The 22,680-nt window shown below is 41.6% G+C and overlaps 1 protein-coding gene across 4 annotated transcripts in view; it reads left to right on the top strand.

The window, feature by feature from the left end:
• gmds (GDP-mannose 4,6-dehydratase) overlaps positions 1-22,680 on the top strand; it is a 287,840-nt gene that overhangs the window by 16,885 nt on the left and 248,275 nt on the right. For all 4 annotated transcript variants that reach the window (XM_061778512.1, XM_061778513.1, XM_061778510.1 and 1 more), the window contains exons 2-4: positions 10,304-10,348; positions 14,492-14,579; positions 19,096-19,205. In XM_061778512.1, coding sequence (XP_061634496.1) covers positions 10,304-10,348; positions 14,492-14,579; positions 19,096-19,205 — 243 coding nt within the window. The remainder of the gene's footprint in view (positions 1-10,303; positions 10,349-14,491; positions 14,580-19,095; positions 19,206-22,680) is intronic.

The following is a 22,680-nucleotide window of genomic DNA, read 5'->3' as shown; positions in this document are numbered from 1 at the left end:
TCTTGATAGTTAAGATGGCAAATTTAAGGTCTGGTTAGAATTAGAAAAACATTGTGGTTTGTATAGAAAATGAGACTCAAAAGGACAGGCTAATGCAGTGCTTCTCAAATAGTGGGTTACGACCTGGCGATTCCGGGGGGGGGGGGCGTGTGAGACCCTGAAGAACATGATTTGCCGTACAAGAATAAAGTGTAATTGCACATCCACTGCAGTAGATGGTAGTCTATATCTATTTCTTTTGTACTTTCTTCAATGTTTATAAGGATTAGATTATCATTTATATACAATGTTAAATAGAGGTGTACTCGCGGGGGGGGGGGTCGCAAATTTTTTTCTTCTTCCTGGGGGTGTCGTAACAGAAAACAATTGAGAAGCACTGGGCTAAGGTCTCACACCCACTCTAACTGTCCCTCACTCCTTCTCAAGTATTAGAATTCTACTTCCGAAGAATATGTAGAGGCAATGTCTGATTACGGATTTATCAGACGTGGATGGACAGAAATCTCAATACCCTATTCAATTTTCTCATCCTATAATGACCATGCATAACTACAATGCTGGTCAGTAGACCACAGTTTGTTTTTGCTATTGCACCGACAGTTAGTAGGGTACTTCCTGGTTCAGGGCTACAAACAGACATGTTGTCATTGTGATTCTGAAGGATGATGGTTCTATCGATGACATCGTAACACAAATGTTGAAAATAAATTCCTGTAACAGCAACGCTATCCTACGGTGGCCTGGAAGTGCAAAACAATATAACAAATTCTGAAACACTTTAACATTTCAGAAAACAAATGAACAAAACACTTTAACATTTCAGGAACCACAAAAACAAAACACAAAAAATGTCAACATTTCAGAAAAGAAATTAACAAAAGATGAAACACTTTAACATTTCAGGAACCACAAAAACAAAACACAAAACATTTTAACATTTCATAAAACAAATTAACAAAAGACGAAACACTTTAAACTTTCAGGAACCACAGAAACAAAACACAAAACATTTTAACATTTCAGAAAAAAAATTAACAAAACACGAAACACTTTAACATTTCAGGAACCACAAAAACAAAACACAAAACACTTTAACATTTCAGAAAACAAATTAACAAAGCACGAAACACCTTAACACTTGAGGAACCACAAAAACAAAACACAAAATACTTTAACATTTCAGAAAACATAAAAACAAAAGATGAAACACTTTTACAAATAGACGAAACAATTTACAATTGCAGAAACCCGAAAAGGGAGGGGCCCATTTCACAGACATTCTTGGAAATCCCATGGCCTTCTCGGCAAGACCCGCGCCACTTCAACGTGATTGGCTCCTGCATCGCGGGAAGGGTAGGCTACATAGATGGAATGTGATGTCCATCCCAAATAACGATTGTATATACGGACGCCCTGAACAGCGAGCCTGTAGAGGCGTTTGATGCTATGTATACAATATATTATACTTGATCACATTTCTTAAACCATAAAAAGATAGATTAAGAGTTAAGGAAGAAGCAGGTTGCTAAAGTGAGAGGATGGTGTCGAGAATTAAAGGGAAAGTGTGGCTGTTTGTAAGGAAGCTGCCAGCTCCATTCATTTTTGAACATACCGAGCGAGGGATCTACCTTGCATACATTCTGGCTACAAGCTTTGCTTTTTCATCGACAGGCACATTATACATTATGAGTATAGTTTAGCATTGATGTTGAACAACATTTGATGCTTTACATACTATTTATATGGCTTGAGCCGAGGCGATGTGGCGGCACGGCTCGCAAACCCGAAAATGTACAATATTCTGGTCTGGTCGATCGGGAAGGAAACAGTTGCCTGACCACGTACGCTGCGCCATAGTTCAGTCGGGTGGTTTTCTTTAGCGGCCGATCGGTGGACCACTGGTTTTGACGTGATTCAAAATTATAATCTCCATTGCACGGCGTTCTTCACGTCCCAGTTTACATTCAATCAAAATGCCCAGAAGCTTTCCCCTACGGTTTCACAATTTTTTTATATTGTTTTGACTTCCAGGCCACCGTCCTATCCACCTTTATCTAAATATATCCTTGGCCCATGCGCCACTTGTTTACCTAGTTTTTTAGAGATTTTTTTTGGTGTTGTCTTTTCACCTGGTTAATCAATTTGTTTATCTATGTTATGCAGCACTATAAATGACTCAATACACAAGAGTGCTCTGAAGTATTATTTTGAGTGACATGAGTCAAGTAGAATGAAGGGCTTTCTTTGTACCCGGCATACTTTGTTTTATTCATTTGCTCTTGGGTTTGTGTGTATTGTGTTCAGATATTAATACTTCCTTAAACTTTATCAGGTTTAATTGTTGACAGTGTGAACTTGCGGTTAAAAGAAAAAACCTTCTTAGAAAAACAAATACATGTAAAGTCTGTGTGTTTAATTTATAGAGACACATTCTCAAACTCCATAATGTATGTCATTATTACATGTTGATTACGTATTTATTTCCACCATAGAGATGTTTCCTAATTCAAATGTAAGTGTAATAATTACAGCTCAAGAGTCACAGAATTCAGGTCGTGATATGGTGGTTTATCTCATCACAGTTTATTCATTGACCAGCAGGTGGTACCAAACTTCCAATACTGTACTCTACTTACTGTTGCCTATGTGTTTTTGTTTGTGCTGAACAACACATTATACATATTATGTAGTTGTTGAAACTAAAGCCTTTATTTTTCTTTGCATCACATATGCCTCAAAATGTACAATGATAAACTGCACCTCAACAATCAGCCACAGCATTATGACCATTTGCACAATCTAATGAGATCCATTACTAAAGCTGAATCAAAAACGCTACAAAGATAAAAATGCATAGTTGACCACATTTTCAGAGAAGTGCAGTATTGATTAAACTGTAGTTAATGTCAATTATTTTGGGTGTTGTTTTCAGTGGACGAAACATTAGTTTAATCAATATGGACTGTATCTTATTGATTTAACTAATATTTTGTTTACATGAGAGTAAACTACTCACAATATGAAGTGGTGCACTATAAAATGAGATTTAAAAAATTGTTGCTACTCTGCAAAATCAAATGTACATATTTTTGACAAACCTTTTTCAGTGTGAAGAACATTTGCATTATTTTTACCCAAAGCTTTTGCATCCTTTCAAATATTGTTATTGTGATTCAGTCAGCATTTAAAAAGACTGTAGAAGTACATTTAAATATATTTATTAATTAATAACATTATGTCTCCATCGCTCACTCACTAAAAACATATATTCAGTATAACTGCTAAAAAAGAGATAATGTGTCAAGGTTTTACAATGAGTGAGTAGATTTGGTCATTTGGTATCACTATGGCAGGTGAGCCTAGAATAGTGGTTGTGTTTTTGTGTCCACTCCTTTCTCCAACCCAATATTCAACTCTCCATAACAGGAAACAGTGAGGTGAGGCTAGGGTTTATGGGCTAATACAGCTTTAAAGGAGCTTCTTGTTTTTAAACAGAGCTGCAGCTCTTCAGGCTTTTTTTCCATATTGGTCTGGCATGGAACGCTTTGACCCTGGCACAGAGGGAGGAAAGCATGACACCAGCTGGACCACTGAACGCTATGGAAAGGGGCTACCTGGGCCCATCTCCTAATCTGGTATATACAGACAGGGGTTTGTCAATCACTTTGTACAGACTGTTCATTGTGCAGTTGCAGACCTTATAGCGCATGTGAAATTTGGATAAATATATATTTAGGCTGTATTTTAGGATAATAATGGTAAAACATTAGTCTAAATGATGAAAATGTCTTATTAGCAGGGCAAAAATGCATTGGACGTATTTGTCAACAATGTAAACATTAGCTGTAAGAAAAGTGCTATACAAAATGTTCAGCACGTGTTGGTTCTCTGAAGTAATTTTCCTATAGGATGGGCTAAAGAATAGCCAGCACTTAGAATAAAATGGACATTTTGTAAATCAATTGCATACTCCAAGTTAGCAGTTGGTATGTGGTGTGCTCCACAGCTTTAAAGTAGTTCACCGTAATGTGTTTTTGAAGAAGTTCTTTAAGAGATGAAATTTGACTGTCTCATTATTAGTCCGCCGGTGTAGTCTAAGTCCACCTCCTTGCCAGACTTGGACAGAATGTAGTGTGGTCTCTCCAGAAGCAGGATCTCCTGTTGACTAAACTTCCATCATGACTGTGGGTGAGTGCAAGGCCTGGGACTTCTCCAGACTCCTTCAACCTTTCTTTCTATGTACTGGCCTTCTGCCCCGACTGTTACTTCCCAGACCTGGACAGGAAGTGCAGGTCTGGCAGTGCAAGTGTCTGTTTGTATACGTGGTCATATGTGAGCGGGATTGAGGGATAAATGCCATGACCGGCTCAGAATGTTCCCCAGTGGTGCAGAATGTGCGGTTGGAAAGTCTGAGGATGGAAAAAAGATGAGTTAAAATGGATGACGGGAACAAGAAAGAGTTCACTCTTTCACTCATGAATACACACATTGAATACCATTGATCCTGTAACGGCCTGGAAGATCTCTAGAGTATTGTTGGAGTTTTCAGGATGGTGGTATTCTAACTCTGTTTAAGGGAGATTTGAATGTTTGTCACCACTCATGTCCATTTATGTCATTGAGTCCAAAATACTGTATATGCAGGGTCACTTTCGATCAAATTACGCCAAGGCCTTCCGCACCGATGGCTGGTTTACGTTACATAAGAATTCAAGCACACTGTTTGAAATTTCCATTACTGTAATTTCTCATGTATATTGTGCATTTTTCACCCCCCAAAATTGTCAAAAGTCAATAGTGCGCATTATACATGGGTATAGGAGAAAATGAAAAAGACTCACATTTTATAAATGTATGTGCCATCTAGAGGTTCTGAAAAGGCTGTACACTTTCATTCTAATATGCCACCGCCCCCTAGAGGTTATGAAAAAGTTGTACACTTTAATTCTAGTATGCCCCCGCCCCCTAGAGGTTATGAAAAAGTTGTATACTTTCATTATAGTATGCCACCTAGTGGTAATGAAAAAGGTGTAGCCTCCACTTTCATTCCAATATGGCAGGGGTACATATGACTGCATATATGTACAGGAAAGGTAAGTAAAAACGATTACCGGAAATGGCCATAAAATGCAGAGGAAACTCCACCCTGTGGTGTCCTAGCCAATACTAGCCGTAGCGACACCTTGGAGGAGAACTGAAGCACATTTTCAAAACAGCGCGTGTGGGTTGCGCTTGAGTATAAAGGCAAACTGCTCGCGGGATAGCCGCAGTGACGTCCAAGTATAAAGAAGCCTTTACTGTTTTAGCCAAGCCCCAAAAATAAAGAAAACTGAAATGGTCAAAATAGTTCAATGCTGTATCTGTACAAGTGAGTACTACACAATTCGTAGTCTTTACACTTTTTCAACAAATATCTTCAAACATGAATAATGTACAGTGGTACCTCGAGATACAAACTGTCAATCGGTTGAGTTTTTGCTTTGAATTGTAAGCCCAAACTTGAGATACGAGTGCTCTATGGCAGCAGGTGGTTCCACTCACTTCATAACAAGCAGTGGTTTGACTGATATGATGAGTAAATATTCTTCAAAAAGAGACTTCAAGCTGCCAAACAAAGTGAATTGTATGTTGTGTATTTGAAACAACCACATAGCCTCCATCAAGCATACAAAGGAAAAGACCACAGCCAGCCACACGGGCAAACAATTAACATAACACAACACTAGAATACAATCACGCTAGGTGTTTCATAATTTGAAGCTGTGGACCCCCTTTTTGAGTCATCACCTTATTGTGGTGGAGGGGTTTGTGATCACTAAGTTGTCTGGGCCTTTATGCCCCTGGTAGTGTCACCCATGGCAAACAGTTCCTACGTGAGGGACCAGACAAAGACGGACCAGACAAAGCACGGCTCAAAAGACCCCTTATGAATGTACCGGCATTACCAGATAACTAGCAACCCTTTATTGCTCAGTGACTGTTTTTTTCAAGTGTTCTCTGTCATTTGACTGTTGTCGTACGAGAGCGGCTCCAATTACCGGAGACAAATTCCTTGTGTGTTTTTTGGACATAGTTGGCAAATAAAGATGATTCTGATTCTGTTTCTGATTAGGAGTAGGATAAATGGACACCATTTTCCCTTGCACGGACGCAGGTCACCGGGGCCCCCCTCTGGAGACAGGCCTGAAGGTGGGGCTCAATGGCAAACGTCTGGTGACCGGGCCGGCCACAGGCCGAAGAAACAACGTAGGTCTCCCTTCCCATGGGCTTATCACTTGTGGGAGGGGTCAAGAAGGTCAGGTGCAGTGTGAGCTGGGTTGGCGGCCTAAGGCGGGGACCTTGATGATCCGATCCCCGGCAACAGACGCTAGCTCTAGGGGCGAGGAACGTCACTTCTCTGGCAGGGATAGATCCTGAGCTGGTGTAGATGTTCGCAAAATTCCGACTAGATATATTCGGGCTAGCCTCAACACACAGCTTAGGCTCCAGTACCAGTCTTCTTGAGAGGGTTTGGAGAGGTGCCAAGCAGGTGTGGGCACACTTATTGCCCCACAGCTTGGTGCCTGTGCATCGGGGTTCATCCCAGTAGACAACAGGGTAGCCTCCCGCCCCCTTCGGATGGGGGGACGGTTTGTAACTGTTTTTTGTGCCTATACACCCAACAGCAGCTCAAAGTACCCACCCTTTTTGGAGTCCCGGGGGGGGGGGGGAGCACCCCTGGAGAGCACCCCTGGAGAGCACCCCTTGTTCTGCTGGTCATGTGCTCACATGCATGCATGCCCATCAGTTTTGTACTCCTTGAACACTGGCAGCTAGATCCATTCCACGCATCCACCATCCACACAACACAGATGTAATTTAGTAAAGTTAAAATGAAGCCGAAGCCTCGAAGCTTGTCAGACTTACTGAATCACACTGCGTCGAAATGGTGCTTCGGAGCTTGTATCGTTCCCCAAATATCATGTGACCGTTTAAGTTTGAAGCTTCATACTGTACGTCACCACCCGTATCGACAGCTCGAACCGGATTGGTTACTGTCATTTGATTTTACAGCTTGTTTGGCGCTAACTTGTGTATTTAGGAAACACCAAGCTGCTCACGAGCTTAGTGCTCCTAATAAGCTATTGAACAATTGTTATGTTTTAATAAAAAACTTGTAAACTTGTATCTCTGTGCCGTTTTGTTTCTGTTCACGTCATCCCTTTATAATAGAGATGCACCAACATACAGTGTTTATTTTGTGGAATCCAGCTTTTTAATGCCAACCTCGTCTATTTAAATTATCACAAAAAGACTGTTGGAAATACCGTAATTTCTCGTGTATAATGCGCACCCATGTATAATACGCACCACCAAAGTTGAACTCAAAATTCTGGAAAACCCTTCTACTGATGTATAATGCATTTTTATGATGATGCCGGTCTGACCTGGCAGACCCAAATGTGTTGTGAGGGTCTGTCCGGCAGAGTCCCCTGTCAGAAGGAGTTTCAGCTCTCACCTCCAGAAAAACTTCGCCCACGTCCTGAGGGTGGCAGGGAACATTAATTCCAAGTTTTCCATATTCCACGCCTTCATTGTTGAGGCTACCGACAGGGGCTGTAGCCGTCAGATGGTCGGTGCCTGTCCTTGTGGCAATCCCTGTACCCGTTGGTGGACACAAGTGGTGAGGGATGCCGTCAAGCTGAAGGAGTCCTGTCGGTCTATTTTGGCCTGTGGGACTTTGGAGGCAGTAAATGGGTCCCAGCTGGCCAAGCGGAACGCAGCTTTGGTGGTCACAAAAACTTGGGAGTGTTCGGAAATGGTGGAGTTCGGTGAGGCCATGGAGAACGACTTCCAGACGGCTTTGAGGAAATTCTACTGGAGTCTCTGTAGGGGGAAGCAGTGGTCTGTCAACACTGTGTATTGTGGGAATGGGGTGCTGATTACCTCAATTCTGGACTTTGTAGTCTGTGGGCCAAAAACTTCAAAGGCCACCTCAAGCCCACCGACATGCTTTCCTTTGAGGAAGCAGAGTCTGAGTACTCTGATATGGGATCTCCTATCTCTGGGGATGAGGTCACCGAGGTGATCAAAAAGCTCCTTGGTGGCGGGGCCCCGGGGTGGATGAGATGGGCCCTGAGTTCCTCAAGGCTTTGGATGTTGTGGGGCTGTCCTGGCTGACACGCCTCTGCAACATCGCGTAGAGATTGAGGACAGTGCCTCTAGATTGGCAGACTACAGGGGATCACAGTCCTCAGCCTCCCTGGTAAGGTCTATTCAGAGGAGGGTCCGTTGGGAAGTTGAATCTTAGATTCAGGAGCAGCAGTGTGGTTTTCATCCTGGCTGTGGACAGTGACAGTGGGCCAGCTCTTCACCCTCAGCAGGGTCCTCAAAAGTGCATGGGAGTTCGCCCAACCAGTCTACATGTGCTTTGTGGAGTTTCAGTTTGATGACCTCAGCATACTGTCTCTGCTTTTTGCAGATGATATGGTTCTGTTGGCTTAATCAAGCCACAATCTTCAACTCTCACTGGAGCGGTTTGCAGCCGAATGTGAAGCGTTTGTGATGAAAATCAGCACCTCCAAATCTGACGCCATGGTCCTCAGTCCCCTGAGCTGTGGGTCGTGACCGAAAGAAATAGATCGTGAATAGAAGCAGCAGAAATGAGGCTCTGCGTTAGAGATAGGGTAAGAAGAGTCGAGCCGTTGCTTCTCTGCATCCAGAGGAGTCAGATGAGGTGGCTTGGGCAAATGGTTAGGATGCCCCTTGGACGTCTCCCTGGTGAGGTTTTCCGCGCACGTCCCACAGGGAAGACAACCCAGGACACGCTGGAGAGACTCTAGTCTCTAGGGGGGCCTGGGAATGCCTCGGTAACCCCCCACCCCCTCCACCCCCCGGAAGAGCTGAAGGAAGTGGCTAGGACTAGTCTGGGCTTTTCAGCTTAAGATGCTGCCCCCCCGACCCGACCCCTGATAAGCGGAAGAAAATGGATAGATAGATGCGTGGATGAAGCTGTGGACAAAAGATCCATTTTGCACCGGAGAAGACGAGCCATCGATGTGGAGAATTCACACAAAAGCGGATGGGCTCATATAACATAAAAGAAGAACTGAATGTCATGTGAGGTTGGAAATGTTGTGACGGTGTGTTTGTACACATACCGTACTGCTGTGTGCAAGTTTTCTTATTACAGGCAAAACAGTTTTTGAAATGTAACTGCTGAGAGACACAGACGCAGAGACTTCCTGCTCACAACAGGAGCACGAGAGGGCATGGGTCGAGCGAGTGTGCGGTGGGTTGTGGGAGGAGGTGGAGGGAGAGCGAGAGAGAGAGAGAGAGAGAGACAGAGAGAGAGAGAGAGAGAAAGAGAGATAGAGAGAGAGAGAAGAAGGAGGCTTTGTCAGAAATCATTCGCTCACTCCCTACTCCCCATTTAGGGTTGGACTATATAGTGAACTATATAGTGAGCTCATTCATAACACCTTTGGACACGATACGATGCTCTGTTAATGATGTCACAGCTGTTGCACATTAACAACGTAGGTTGTTGCGGTGGGTTCAAAAATAAATTAAAATGAGATGATTTTACTGTACATTGCTGTAAAAATGCTAACAATCAAAGCTTTGTTGAAAAGTAACTTAGATTTGGACGAAAAATTCACTCCCTCCTTCTGCGGCCCATCGAGTCCCGCCATTCTTTCTCAGAAGCCGCAATGCATTATGGTATATCACGATTCGGTGAGTGACCATCGGTTGTTCACTACTTTTTGGAGTGCTATGTGGGAAATTTTGAGTGCACTATATCGGACACTGAATTTGATGACTAAGCATTTGGACACCACTACGAAATGGTGTAACCACTATATAGTGGTTAAGAAGTGACTTCGCACACACGCAGGGAGATGTATTTAAAGGAAAAGGAGGCAGTGTGTGTGAGACTTTTGGCTTGATAACACTTGATCACACCAGTTAATATCTTTACATTCTCTTCTGTTATGTTTTTATGACTACATTTAAAAAAATACTAGTACTTTTCTTTATTAAAAAGATGTTTAAAAATAGTTTTTTTGTAATAGTTTTAATGGGGAAAGATGTTTTGAGGTATAGTAAGAGCATGGTCAGGGTTAAAATTTTACTCGTATCTGAAGGTACCACTGTATTGAGAAACAAATTTCTGAATTCACTTTACAGGGTTTTTAAAAATAAAACAAAAAATAATTATACAACAAAAATCTGTTCTATACAATGACTTCAGGATATACAACAGGCATTGAGAGAATGAATCTGTTGATTGCTATTTTTCAGCTTATCTTGTCATTTATAGGATGGGTCATACCTGGCTGAATTTCTGCTCTCCAAAGGATATGAGGTAAGAGAGAGGCTTGGCAGATGTTATTTGTTTGATTAGTTTTTTTTCTTCTTCTTCTTTTTTTTAATTTTTTTATTTTTATTTATTTTTTTTTTCAATGTACAATGGACCCTTGCTATTCGTGTCTACAAGGGACCGGGCTTAAATAGCGAAAATCTGAGAGTAACTGACGGCCATTTTGATTGCATTAGGGGGAAAAAAAATAACCCCCAAAAATTCTTAAATAAGTGGGGACATACTGCCAATAGGTGTTTCCACAGAAAGTGGGGCTTGGTTCCCCCCACCCCAAAATGTGGATCCATCCATCCATTTTCTTTACCACTTATCCTCACTAGGGTCGCAGGCTGCTGGAGCCTATCCCAGCTGTCTTTGGGCGGGAGGCGGGGTACACCCTGAACCGGTCACCAGCCAATCGCAGGCCACATAGAAACAAACAACCATTCACACACACATTCACACCTACAGGCAATTTTGAGTCTTCAATCAACCTACCATGTTTTTGAGATGTGGGAGGAAACCGGAGTGCCTGGAGAAAACCCACCCAGGCACGGGGAGAAAGAACATGCAACTCCACACAGGCGGGGCCGGGATTTGAACCCCGTTCCCCAGAACTGTGAGGCAGATGTGCCGGCCCCAAAATTTGTAAATTGAAAACAAATATTTTGAAAAAAAAAATCAGTGAAGAGGTGATTCCATGGGTGCCAAATCACGAGTATGCGGGGGCCACTGTATTGATAGTATTTCATTTTTTACATTTTTTTTTTTTTTTACAGATTAGTAATTTTGTTGTTAAGCAACATTGACTTTTAATAATAGGCTACTTTCTTCCTAATACGCCAAGTGGCTGAGGAAACACCATCGTGAGCATGGCAAGCTTACGGCGGTTTTCTTCTTTCCTGTGGAGGTCAACAAGTGACAGACAAATGTTTGCAGTGACCTGTTAAACTAGTCAACAATTCTTCTGGTCTATGTGGCTGCTAGCAAGCTCAATGTAGTCATTCGTGATACATTAATACTGAATCACAGACATCTTCTTCTTACATTGCACTAAAATAACACATCACACAGTAAAGAGAGTCCTGTATTTCCTCCTGGTATCTAGTCCCCTTATATAAATGCACAACTTTTAACTTTGACAACAACATTGCTGTTGTACGTGAAGTCAGAAAATTTCCCCAACTGTGGGTTGTTTCAAGAAGCACAAATAAGTCAAGAGCCCATTGATGGACACACAGGTTAACTTGCTATTTTGAACTACAGTGCCACCATAAAGTATTCACACCCCTTCACATTTTGCACATTTTGCTATGTTACAAACTTATTTTAAAGCTGATTTTAGTATAGTTTTCTTTAAGAAAAATCTACATAAAATATCCCATAATGACAAAATAAAAACCTATTTGCACAGATGTGCAAATTTATAAAAAAAATAAACATTCAAACATAATAGTGTCGTGTATATTGGGTTTGGATAAAACGTAATTTATTTAAGGAATAAATTCGTCGAAGGTGAACCCCTGCGTTCATTTCCAGGTTAGTTCGATTTACGTTTTAACGTTACAATCAAACGAAAAACCTCTTATCAGTCTCATAATCTGAAGGTTGCTACATTTCTGCGACACTAGTCCTCGAGTCAGAGCGAGAGAGAGCAAAGTTGGGATTTGTGTGGAGCTAGTATTTCCCCCAAAATTATTAGGCACTAATCTTGTACATTTTGGCACCAATTGTTGTGCTACTCAAGACCGTATATCAGGTGTCCCTGGGAATGGTCTTTCTCTTCGTGTCTCAGGAAGAAAACGAAGCAGGTTTGGTTGAAGAAGAAGATGCACAAAAATAAAACAAAAAGAGGTGCCAAAAGAAAGTTGTCCCATCGGCGTGTGCTCGTAACTTTCCTGCTAATTGAGCTTGCGGCGGGCCCTGTTCTTGCTCTCAACTGTGTGCGTGACCGGTACGGAATGCCGGTAGTTGCTTACTGAGGCTCCGCCAACAGATCACGGCTTGGAAAAGCGATCGAAGCCGCATGCATGGCCGGTTTCTTCGATCGAAAGCGCAGCTGTCTTGGTCCGGCGGTCGCTCACGCCCATGTGGAGGCATGAAAGGACAAAGGAAAAGGAAGGGGGAGGGGGTTGGCCAAACCCACCCCGGAGCTGGGCAGATGTTAGCCAAGAAGAACAGCAGAGAAGCAGGACACCAGAGAGCGAGAGAGAAGAGGTGGGAGTCAAAGGTTAAATATCATGGATTTTATACTGTTTGGCTTCAAATCAAGACGAACAATTCTCAAAATCTGCAGCTGGACCTGTAAAACTGACACAATGACACAGGCATCAAGGCATACATTTGGAATATTTCTGCAGAGTTCGTAAAATATCAAGACATTTATCTTCAGTTAAAGAAACTTCGAATGAGAGTCCACACATTGCAGTAGCTCTCAAACGCCAGCAGGTGTCATCTGCATTCCAGCAATGTTCCCAGTGGTTGAGAGGGTCCAACCCTCCCGTTGCTATCAGTTCTGCACATCACAAGGGTCTTTGATATCTGAAATCCAGATTCGACGGGAAGCTGCTAATTAGTTTAAGGTCCAGCTGACATACGCCAGGCGGCCCCTGGTCGCCGTCTTGCACAGTGGGGTTGCTTGGGAGAATGCAGTTTATAAAGTTGTTGGGGTGGGGCGGGGGGGGGGGGGGGGGGTGGTGGTCGCAGTGCCAACCGGGGCATAGTCACTACAATAGGTACATAAGTATTCACACTCTTAGCTATGACACTCAAAACTTAGGCTCAGGTGCATCTGAATTCCACTGATCATCCTTTAGATTTTTCTACAACTTGAATGGAGTCCACCTGTGGTAAATTCAGTTGATTGAGCATAATTTGGACTGGCACCCACCTGTCTATATAAGGTCTCATAGTTGACAGTGCATATCAGAGCAGAAACCAAGCAATGAAGTCTAAATAATTCTGTACAGACTTCTGAGACCGGATTATGTCAAGGCACAAAGGATACAAAAGAATTTCAGCAGCATTGAAGGTCCCGGAAATCACTGTGGTCTTGATTATTCGGAAATGGAAGAGGTTTGCAACCACCAGGACCCTTCCTAGATGTGGCCGTCCGACCAAGCTGAGTAACCGGGGAAAAAGGGCCTTGATCAGAGAGGTGAACAAGAACCCTATGGCCACTCTGACGGACCTTCAGTGTTGCCTTGCGGAGATAGGAAAACCATCCAGAAGGTCAACCATTGCTAACACACTCCACCGATCAGGCCTTTATGGTAGAACGGCCAGACGGAAGCCACTTCTCACTAAAAGTAACATGGCAGCCCGGTTAGAGTTTGCCAAAAAGCACCTTAAGGATTCTGAGACCTGCAGAAACAAATTCTCTGGTCTGATGAAAGACTCTATGTGTTTAAATGTTTACCTTTTAATAAATTAGTCTGAAAATATGTTTTTACTGTGTCATTGTGGGATATTTTATGTAGATTTTTTAAAAAGAAAACTATACTCAAATCAGCTTTAGAATAAGTCTGTAACATAGCAAAATGGGAAAAAAGTGAATGGGTGTAACTACTTTCCGATGGCACTGTATATTATGTTACATAAATCTTACATTCAAATTCCACACAAAACACAAAAATTTTTCCTGGGTTTGAGCGTGCATAAGATGACAATTTTTTTTTTTCTTGGGCAGAAATGCCTTAGATTACGCTTTTAATAACATTTGTTAAATTCATATTTATCTATATAAAAGATGCAACATTGCAGCATTGTTTTTTATAACCACCTTAATAGAAGTTCTCTGAAGCGTTATTAAAATTACGCTGACTCTACAAACTTCTAAGTTTTGCAGGGCAGTGACTGTGTTAGGTTCGGTGCGCTGAATTTCCGCAGTTGTAGAAACGGTACAGCAAAGTACAGCATTTACAGCACATTAAAAGACCAAAATTCAGTAAAAACAATACACAATAGGTTTTGAATGCCGCAATATAACTGGGAAATACGCAAATAAAAATACATTTCACTTTGAAATCAGCAAGTAGCAGGGGGATATAGCAGGGGATTACTGTTGTGTTTTGTGAGCTGTCAACCACCATGCACATCATTAAGCTCCCACACTAACTTCTGCGTTGATCATATCTTGTACATCCTCAGGTTAATGGTATTTTGAGACGTTCCAGTTCCTTCAACACTGGACGAATTGAACATCTTTACCAGAACCCACGGACACATACTGAAGGCAGTAAGTCTCTTTCCGACACTAAATTCTACACACTGTAACATAAAGGAGCAAAATGCCACCGTGCCGTCCAATAATATTCATAATAATAATAATAATAAAGTAAAATAATAAAAATGTGAAGAAATCACCATTTACTTCTCAGTTTTTGTAGAAAAAAAGAGAAATTAGGGTCACATTAAATCAATCAAAGTATGGTACTTTCGAAACGATGTTATTCTTCAATACTTGGTTGGGAATCCCTTTGCTCTAATCACTGCCTTGATGCGCCGTGGCATTGAGGCAATCAGCCTGTGGCATTACCTGGGAGTTAAGAAAGCCCAGATTTCCTTGATGCTTGCTGTCAGTTCTTCTTTGTTTTTGGGTCTGGTGCCCCTCATTTTCCCATTGATAGTAGCCCATAGATTCTCAATGGGGTTTAGATCTGGCGAGTTGGCTGGCCAGTAAGGCACAGTGATGGCATGGGCATCAAATAAGGTTTTGGTGCTTGTGGTGGTATAGGCAGGGGCCAGGTCCTGCTGGAAGATGCAATCTGCATCCCCATACAGATCCTCAGGAAAATGAATCCTGAAGTCCTCTAAAACATTCTGGTAGACTGTTGCGGTGACCTTGGATTTAAGAAAGCAGAGTTTACCAACACCTGCACTGGACATTGCACCCCAAATCATGACTGACTGTGGATATTTCACACTGGACCTCAAGCAGCTTGGGTTCTGTTCTTCACCCGTCTTCCTCCAAACCCTTGCATCTTGATTCCCGAAGAAAGGCACACTTTACTTTAATCGGAAAAGAGGACCTTGGACCACTGGCCAACAGTCCAGTCCTTCTTCTCCTTGACCCATTTGAGGCCCTTCATACATTGGCTCAGGGTCAGTAGTGGCTTGACCCAAGGAACCCGACAGTTGTAGCCCATCTCCCAGATACGTCTGAATGTGGTGGTTTTTGAAGCTGTGACACCCGCCTCATTCCAGTCTTTCAGAATCTCTGCTAGATTCTTGAATCTTCTCTGTTTGATAATCCGCTGAAGACCACGGTCATCTCTTTTGCTGGTGGATCTTCTCCTGCCACATTTTCTCCTTCCACTAGACTTTCTATTGATATGCTTAGACACAGCAGTCTGTGATCAGCCAGCCTCCTTAGCTATGAACTTTTGTGGCTTACCCATCCTATGGAGGGTATCAGTGATGGTCTTCTGCCCAGTTGTCAAGTCTACATGCAGTCTTCCCCATATTGAACCCAACAGAGACAATTGAACCAAACTGAAGAAATTTAATGACACCTGGGGAAACGTGCAGGTGCTTTGAGTTGAGTACATGATTAGTGTTTGACACTCAGTTTAAAACATTTATGGCTTGCAAAATTTGGGCTGCTTTCTTGACAGTCTTAAAATGTTTTAAATCCTGATTTCGTGGGTTTTATGAGCTGGAAGCCCGAATTATGTAAAAATAAACAAATAAATACTTGAAATTGTTTAAATTGTGGGCCCTGAATCTATAATCTAAGGCAGTTTAACCTTTTGAATGGAATTATGGAAGTAAACTTGTCCATGATATTGAATTTTTTTGGAAAGGGTCTGTGTGTGTGTGTGTGTGTATCTATATATATATTTATATTTATATATATACATATATATATATATATATATTTATATATATTTATATATATACACACACATATATATATATATATATATATATATATATATATATATATATATATATATATATATATATATATATATATATATATATATATATATATATATATATATATATATATATATATATATATATACATACATATATTTCCTCCGGCGCCGTCAACCTGCAGGGCGCCGGTGGAAATTCAGGACTCTTGGTCGTGGAACCACTGAGAGGACCGAGGAGAGGCGAAAGGAATACACTGAGATGCGACGTAGGGCAAAGGTAGAGGTGGCAAAGGCCAAACAAGAGGGATATGATGACATATATGCCAGGTTTGACACTAAAGAAGGAGAAAAAGATCTATACAGGTTGGTCAGACAGAGGGATGAGCGTGCACGCGCACACACACACATGTACACACACACACTGAAGGAATTTGATGACACCTGGGAAAACCTGTGCAACCTGTGCTTTGAGTTTAGTAGATGATTCGTGTGTGACACTCAGTTTAAAACATTTATGGCCTGCGAAATTTGGGCTGATTTCTTCACAGTATTCTAAATTTTTGAATTCCTTATTTTGTGGGTTTTATGAACTGGAAGCCCAAATTATGTAAAAAATAAACAAATAAATACTTGAAATTGTTTAAATTGTGGGCCCTGAATCTATAATCTGTGAAAGTTTAACATTTTGAATGGAATTATGGAAATAAATAAACTTTTCCATGATATTCAAATTTTTTGGAAAGGGTCTGTGTGTGTGTGCATCTCTCTCTCTCTCTCTCTCTCTCTCTCTCTCTCTCTCTCTCTCTCTCTCTCTCTCTCTCTCTATATATATATATATATATTGTTTTGTTATTTTAGCTGTTTACGAAAACATATTCAGGATACAGTTATATCATCGATATGGGCTTAAAGTTTACACTCAGCTGTAATTTCAGAGTATCCACATCCAAACTGGAGCAAGGGTTTAGGAATTACAACTCTGTAATACGGCGGCACGGTGGCCGACTGGTTAGAGCGTCAGCCTCACAGTTCTGAGGTGCGGGGTTCAATCCCCGTCCCCGCCTGTGTGGAGTTTGCATGTTCTCCCCGTGCCTGCGTGGGTTTTCTCCTGGCACTCCGGTTTCCTCCCACATCCCAAAAACATGCATTAATTGGAGACTCTAAATTGCCCGTAGGCATGACTGGGAGTGCGAATGGTTGTTTGTTTCAATGTGCCCTGCGATTGGCTGGCAACCAGTTCAGGGTGTACCCCGCCTCCTGCCCGATGACAGCTGGGATAGGCTCTAGCAAGCCCGCGACCCTAGTGAGGAGAAGCGGCTCAGATAATGGATGGATGGAACTCTGTAATACGTAGCCCCCTCTTTTTTAAGGGACCAGAAGTAATTGGACAATTGACTCAGAAGGCTGCAAAAAAAATAACAAGGCTGCATGGGCTCTTCCCTCGTTAACCTGTCATCAATTAAGCAGTTAAAAGTTCTAGAGTTGATTCCAGGTGTGGTGTTTGCATTTGGAAGCTTTTGCCGTGAACACACAAAATGTGGTACCATAAAGAAAATACTTCATGCGAGTCAATACAAAGGATTCACCACAAGGTGCAAACCATGAATCAGCCTCAAAAATAGAAAGGCCAGAATTGATTTAGCCAAAAAACACCTGAAGAAGCCAGCCCAGTTCTGGAGCAGCATTCTTTGGACAGATGAGACTAAGATCAACCTGTACCTGAATTATGGGAAGAAGAAAGTTTGGAGAAGAATTGGAATAGCTCATGATCCAAAGCAGACCACATCTTCTGTAAAACATGTTGGAGGCAGTGTGATGGCATGGACATGCATGGCTTCCAATGGTACTTGGTCACTTGTGTTTATTGATGATGTGACAAAAGACAGAAGCAGCTGAATGAATTCTGAAGTTTATAGGGATATACCTTCTGCTCAGATTCAGCCAATTGCAGCAAAGTGGATTGGACGGCGCTTCACAGTACAGATGGACAATGATCCAAAACATACTGCAAAAGCAACTCAGGAGTTTTTTAAAGCAAAGAGGTGGAATATTCTGCAATGGCCGAGTCAATCACCAGATCTCAATCGAATCGAGCATCTATTTCACTTGCTCAAGACAAAATTTAAGGCAGAAAGACCCACAAACAAGCAACAACTAAAAACAGCTGCAGTAAAGGCCTGACAAAGCATCACAAAGAAGGAAACTCAGCGTTAAGTGATGTTCATGGGTTCCAGACTTCAGGCAGCTGCAAAGGTTTCGAACAAAATTTTTAAAAGTAAGATTTTACGAAGGGTCATGTTTATTTGTCCAATTAGTTTTGATCCCCTGAAATGAGGCGCGTTTGTATAAAAATAGCTACAATTCCTACGTTTAGTCATATATTTTGGTTCAATGCATTGAATTAAACCTTAGTCTGAATTTCAATTCCGTTGTAGTCGTTTCATTTTAAATCCAATTTGGTGGCATGCAGAGCCCAACTCCTGAAGATTGTGTCACTGTCCAAATGTTTCTGGGCTTAACTGTGTGTCTGTGTGTACGTGTGTGCATGCGTGTGTGTGCATGCGTGTGTGTCTGTCTGTGTGTATATAATGTATATGTAATATATAATGTGTGTTCTTGGTAGAGACTGTTCGAAGTCACATTATCAGACTTTTTGCAGGTGTAGTTTTTAACTCATCGTCATGTTAGCGTACCCTACAGTACTGCGGATTTCTATTTCAAGAAAGACCCCAGGAAATGTGCCACCCGCAAACAGTTTTGTTGTTTAATCCCTGAAAAATGTCTTTTTAATACCGAATAATATATACACATATCTGGTGTATGGTTTATTCTTTGCTAATGTCCATTTGTGACTTTCTTTGTCATTTTCAGATATGAAGCTTCACTACGGTGACCTGACCGATAGCACTTGTCTGGTTAAGATCATTAACCAGGTCAAACCTACAGAGATCTACAACTTGGGTGCTCAGAGTCATGTCAAGGTAGCATAATCTCACCTCTTATTCCAGTAGCTAATATTGACATGTGCATTAATAGTTTTTATTAATTATTAATTGGCATTTTGAACAACATAAACACCGCCACCAAGTGCAGGATTTTTTTTTCGTATGTTCAACTTTCTGGTTTCTTTCTGTGCATGATTATGCCCCCAAACAAACAATAAGATAAAGAAATGCTGAAACAGTTTCTTAAAAAAAACAACCTGTGTGGAGTGTTGCGGTTTGGCCAAGAAAGAAGCAGTTACATTTAAGTTGATCAGTGGTTGTCTATCACTATGCATTTCTAGTTTCACTTATTTGTCAGTGCCAATCAAAACTGTATTATCATACCTTTGTAACGGCAACAATTTTTATATAGCCTTTTGTTACACATTATTAGAGTGTGCAGAATGGCCAGTCAGCATATAGTGTGTAATAAAAGAAAGCAGTTTCTATCATGTACAAAAAGTAATTTTTCAGTATCATCACACAATATCTGGTGAGATACAGTGTGGCTGTCTATGAGCATGCATTTATAGTGAATTTTGGGAAGGCAATAAATACATTATCAAGATGCAACTTCTAGAAAGGTCTGAGATGCAGCTCTGTCAATTTGTTAATACACCAGGTGATAGACCAACTGGGACAGCACCTAGTGGTAAAAGTCATCACTATTTCCAATGAGTGGTAAAATAATGACTTCGACCACATCATTTTGTCTCACTCAACCCTTTCTCTCTCCATGGAAAATCATCTTGAAAAACACCCGCATGCACACCTGCACACATGCAGTACTGGACTTCACGCTTCTCCTCTTCAGTGTTTGTTTTCATACCAACAAACCAGGCAATGGTAACACCTTACCTTTGAACAACTGAGCCTGCTTTTTAACTGACAATATAAGTGGCATGGATCATTTCTGTCGGTCCCATTCGACTGTGTCACCACCGAGGAAAAGATCTGACACCCAGACGACATCCCTCCCAGCAATCTTTCTTCTCAGCATTATTGAGAATCCCCTTTGAGGCTAGTTTGTAATTGAGGCCCGTTCAAGGGGCTTGACTTATTGCTGGTTGAACAGTTATAAGGTTTGGCTTATAAGCGGTAGAAAATGGATGGATGGGCTTACTGGTCTACTCTCCGGATTTATTTCTGTTGGCAGGTGTACTCTCAGGGCATTGCACTAGAAAATATTCATTCATTGATTCATTTCTGTACCGCTTATCGTCACTAGGGTCGCGGGCATGCTGGAGCCTATCCCAGCTATCTTTGGGCGAAAGGCGCGGTACACCCTGAACTGGTCGCCAGCCAATCGCAGGGCACATATAAACAAACAACCATTCACACTCACAGCTACGGGCAATTTAGAGTCTTCAATTAACCTACCACTCATGGTTGTGGGATGTGGGAGGAAACCGGAGTATCCGGAGAAAACCCACACAGGTACGGGGAGAACATGCAAACTCCACACAGGCAAGGCCGGGTTTGAACCCCGGTCCTCAGAACTATGAGGCAGATGTGCTAACCAGTCGCCCACCGTGCCGCCCAGGAAATAGTCACACAAAGTACTCAATAAAATGCTCAGGTATCTTGTATTGTGTTATGAAAAAGTATTTGCCCCCTTTCTGATTTCAGATCTGTTATGCATATTTATTGCACTTACATGTTTCAGATCATCAAAACCATTTTCATATTCAATGAAGACAACTCAAGTTAATTAAATAATACAGTTTCGAAATGATTTCATTTACAGGTATTAAGGGGGGTAAACATCCAAACCAATCTGGCCCTGTGTGAAGAAGTAATTCGTCCCTGAACCTAATAACTGGTTGTGCCACCCTTAACTAAATTCAAACCCTCGCGATAACAGGTGATGTGTTTTGTATTGCTGTGGAGGAATTCTGGCCCTTTCCTCTTCGCAGAATTGTTTTCTCTCAGTCATATTGGAGGGTTTTTAGAGCATGAACTGCCTCTTTCAGGTCATACCACAGCATCTCAATTTTATTTAAGTCCAGAATTTGACTTTGTGAAAACCTTCATCCCATGCTTAAATGGGCTTTCTCCAGACTCAATGGACTGAATGTGAGTGTGAATGGTTGTCTATCTACATGTGCCTTGTGATTGACTGGCGACCAGTCCTGGTGTACCCCGCCTCTTGTCCAGAGTGGGTAGGCTCTAGCTCACACTTTACATGCAGTAATTATTTTCCTGTTTTGTATACATCTGTTTCTAACAAAGGAGCTCTCTCGGCATTTTATTATTATTTTATATATATATAATTATATTTAAAAAAAATTATAAAGAAAGGCAACTACACAAGAAGACTACTGGTTTCTAAGTCTTGTTACGATGGGGTGTATGTGTGTACTGATTTCATTTGGAGAAGATAATTTTGAACTCAACTGATACATGGTTATTTTATAATGTTGCAAGGGAGGAGAAGGACAGGGAATAGTGGACAGACGACCCCAGTGAGGACACGCGTTCCAGAAGATGGATTGGATTAAAGGGCTAGAAACTGCAGTGTTACAGGAAAAACGTTCACCGTGTCCTTCCCATCCTAAAGCAATGACCCAAATCGATTATCATGACATCTGCCTCACAGTTATAAGGTCCTGGGTTGAAATCCGGCCTTCCTGTGTGGAGTTTGCATGTTCTCCCCATGCCTGGGTGAGTTTTCTCTGGGTACTCCGGTTTCCTCCCACATTCCAAAAACATGCATGGTAGGTTAATTGAAGTCTCTATATTGTCCGTAGGTGTGAATGTGAGAGCGGATGGTTGTTTGTCTATATGTGCCCTGCGACTGGCTGGCGACCAATTCACTGTTTACCCCGTCTCTCGCCCAAAGTCAGCTGAGGTAGGTACACCCGCGACCGTATTAAGGATAAGCGGTACAGAAAATGGATGGATGGATGAATATTCTGGACCAGTTGAATTATTCAACAAAAGGGTTAAGAGCATACTGTTTGGAGACTAGATTTGTGACTAAACACTTCTATCAAGTGTGGAGATACTCAGTGACTATTTGACATTTTCTAGTGGTGTGTATGTTCTATTTGTTTATATTATACTGTATTACATTCTTATTTTTAGACTTTACACCGATCTGATTGGCTTGATCGGTTTCAGTCGATAATGAGTGTTTTATGCTGATCGGCTTTGTCATAATTCGCCGATCATTGATCGGCTCCGCACAAGATATTTAATCCCCGTCACCATCGTGTACAGTATATTTGAATCCAAAGCTAGTTTATTTTTAGTCTTGTCGCATGTCTTTTGACGTACTACTGTAAATATCTGAAAGCCAATAAAGTTATTTAAAAAAAAAAACATGTCGGCGGTGTGGGACAGACAACACGTCTGACACATACAACACGTAATGCCTGTATCAGACAAAAAGACAAATTTGGTCTTTCACGATTGCACAATGTCAGACTACTGCAATAAAATCTTCTTATCCCGTCTTTTACGATTACGG

The sequence above is a fragment of the Phyllopteryx taeniolatus genome, chromosome 7 (genome assembly GCF_024500385.1).
Source record: "Phyllopteryx taeniolatus isolate TA_2022b chromosome 7, UOR_Ptae_1.2, whole genome shotgun sequence".
NCBI lineage: Eukaryota > Metazoa > Chordata > Actinopteri > Syngnathiformes > Syngnathidae > Phyllopteryx > Phyllopteryx taeniolatus.
This window is presented reverse-complemented; position numbering and strand designations above follow the sequence as displayed.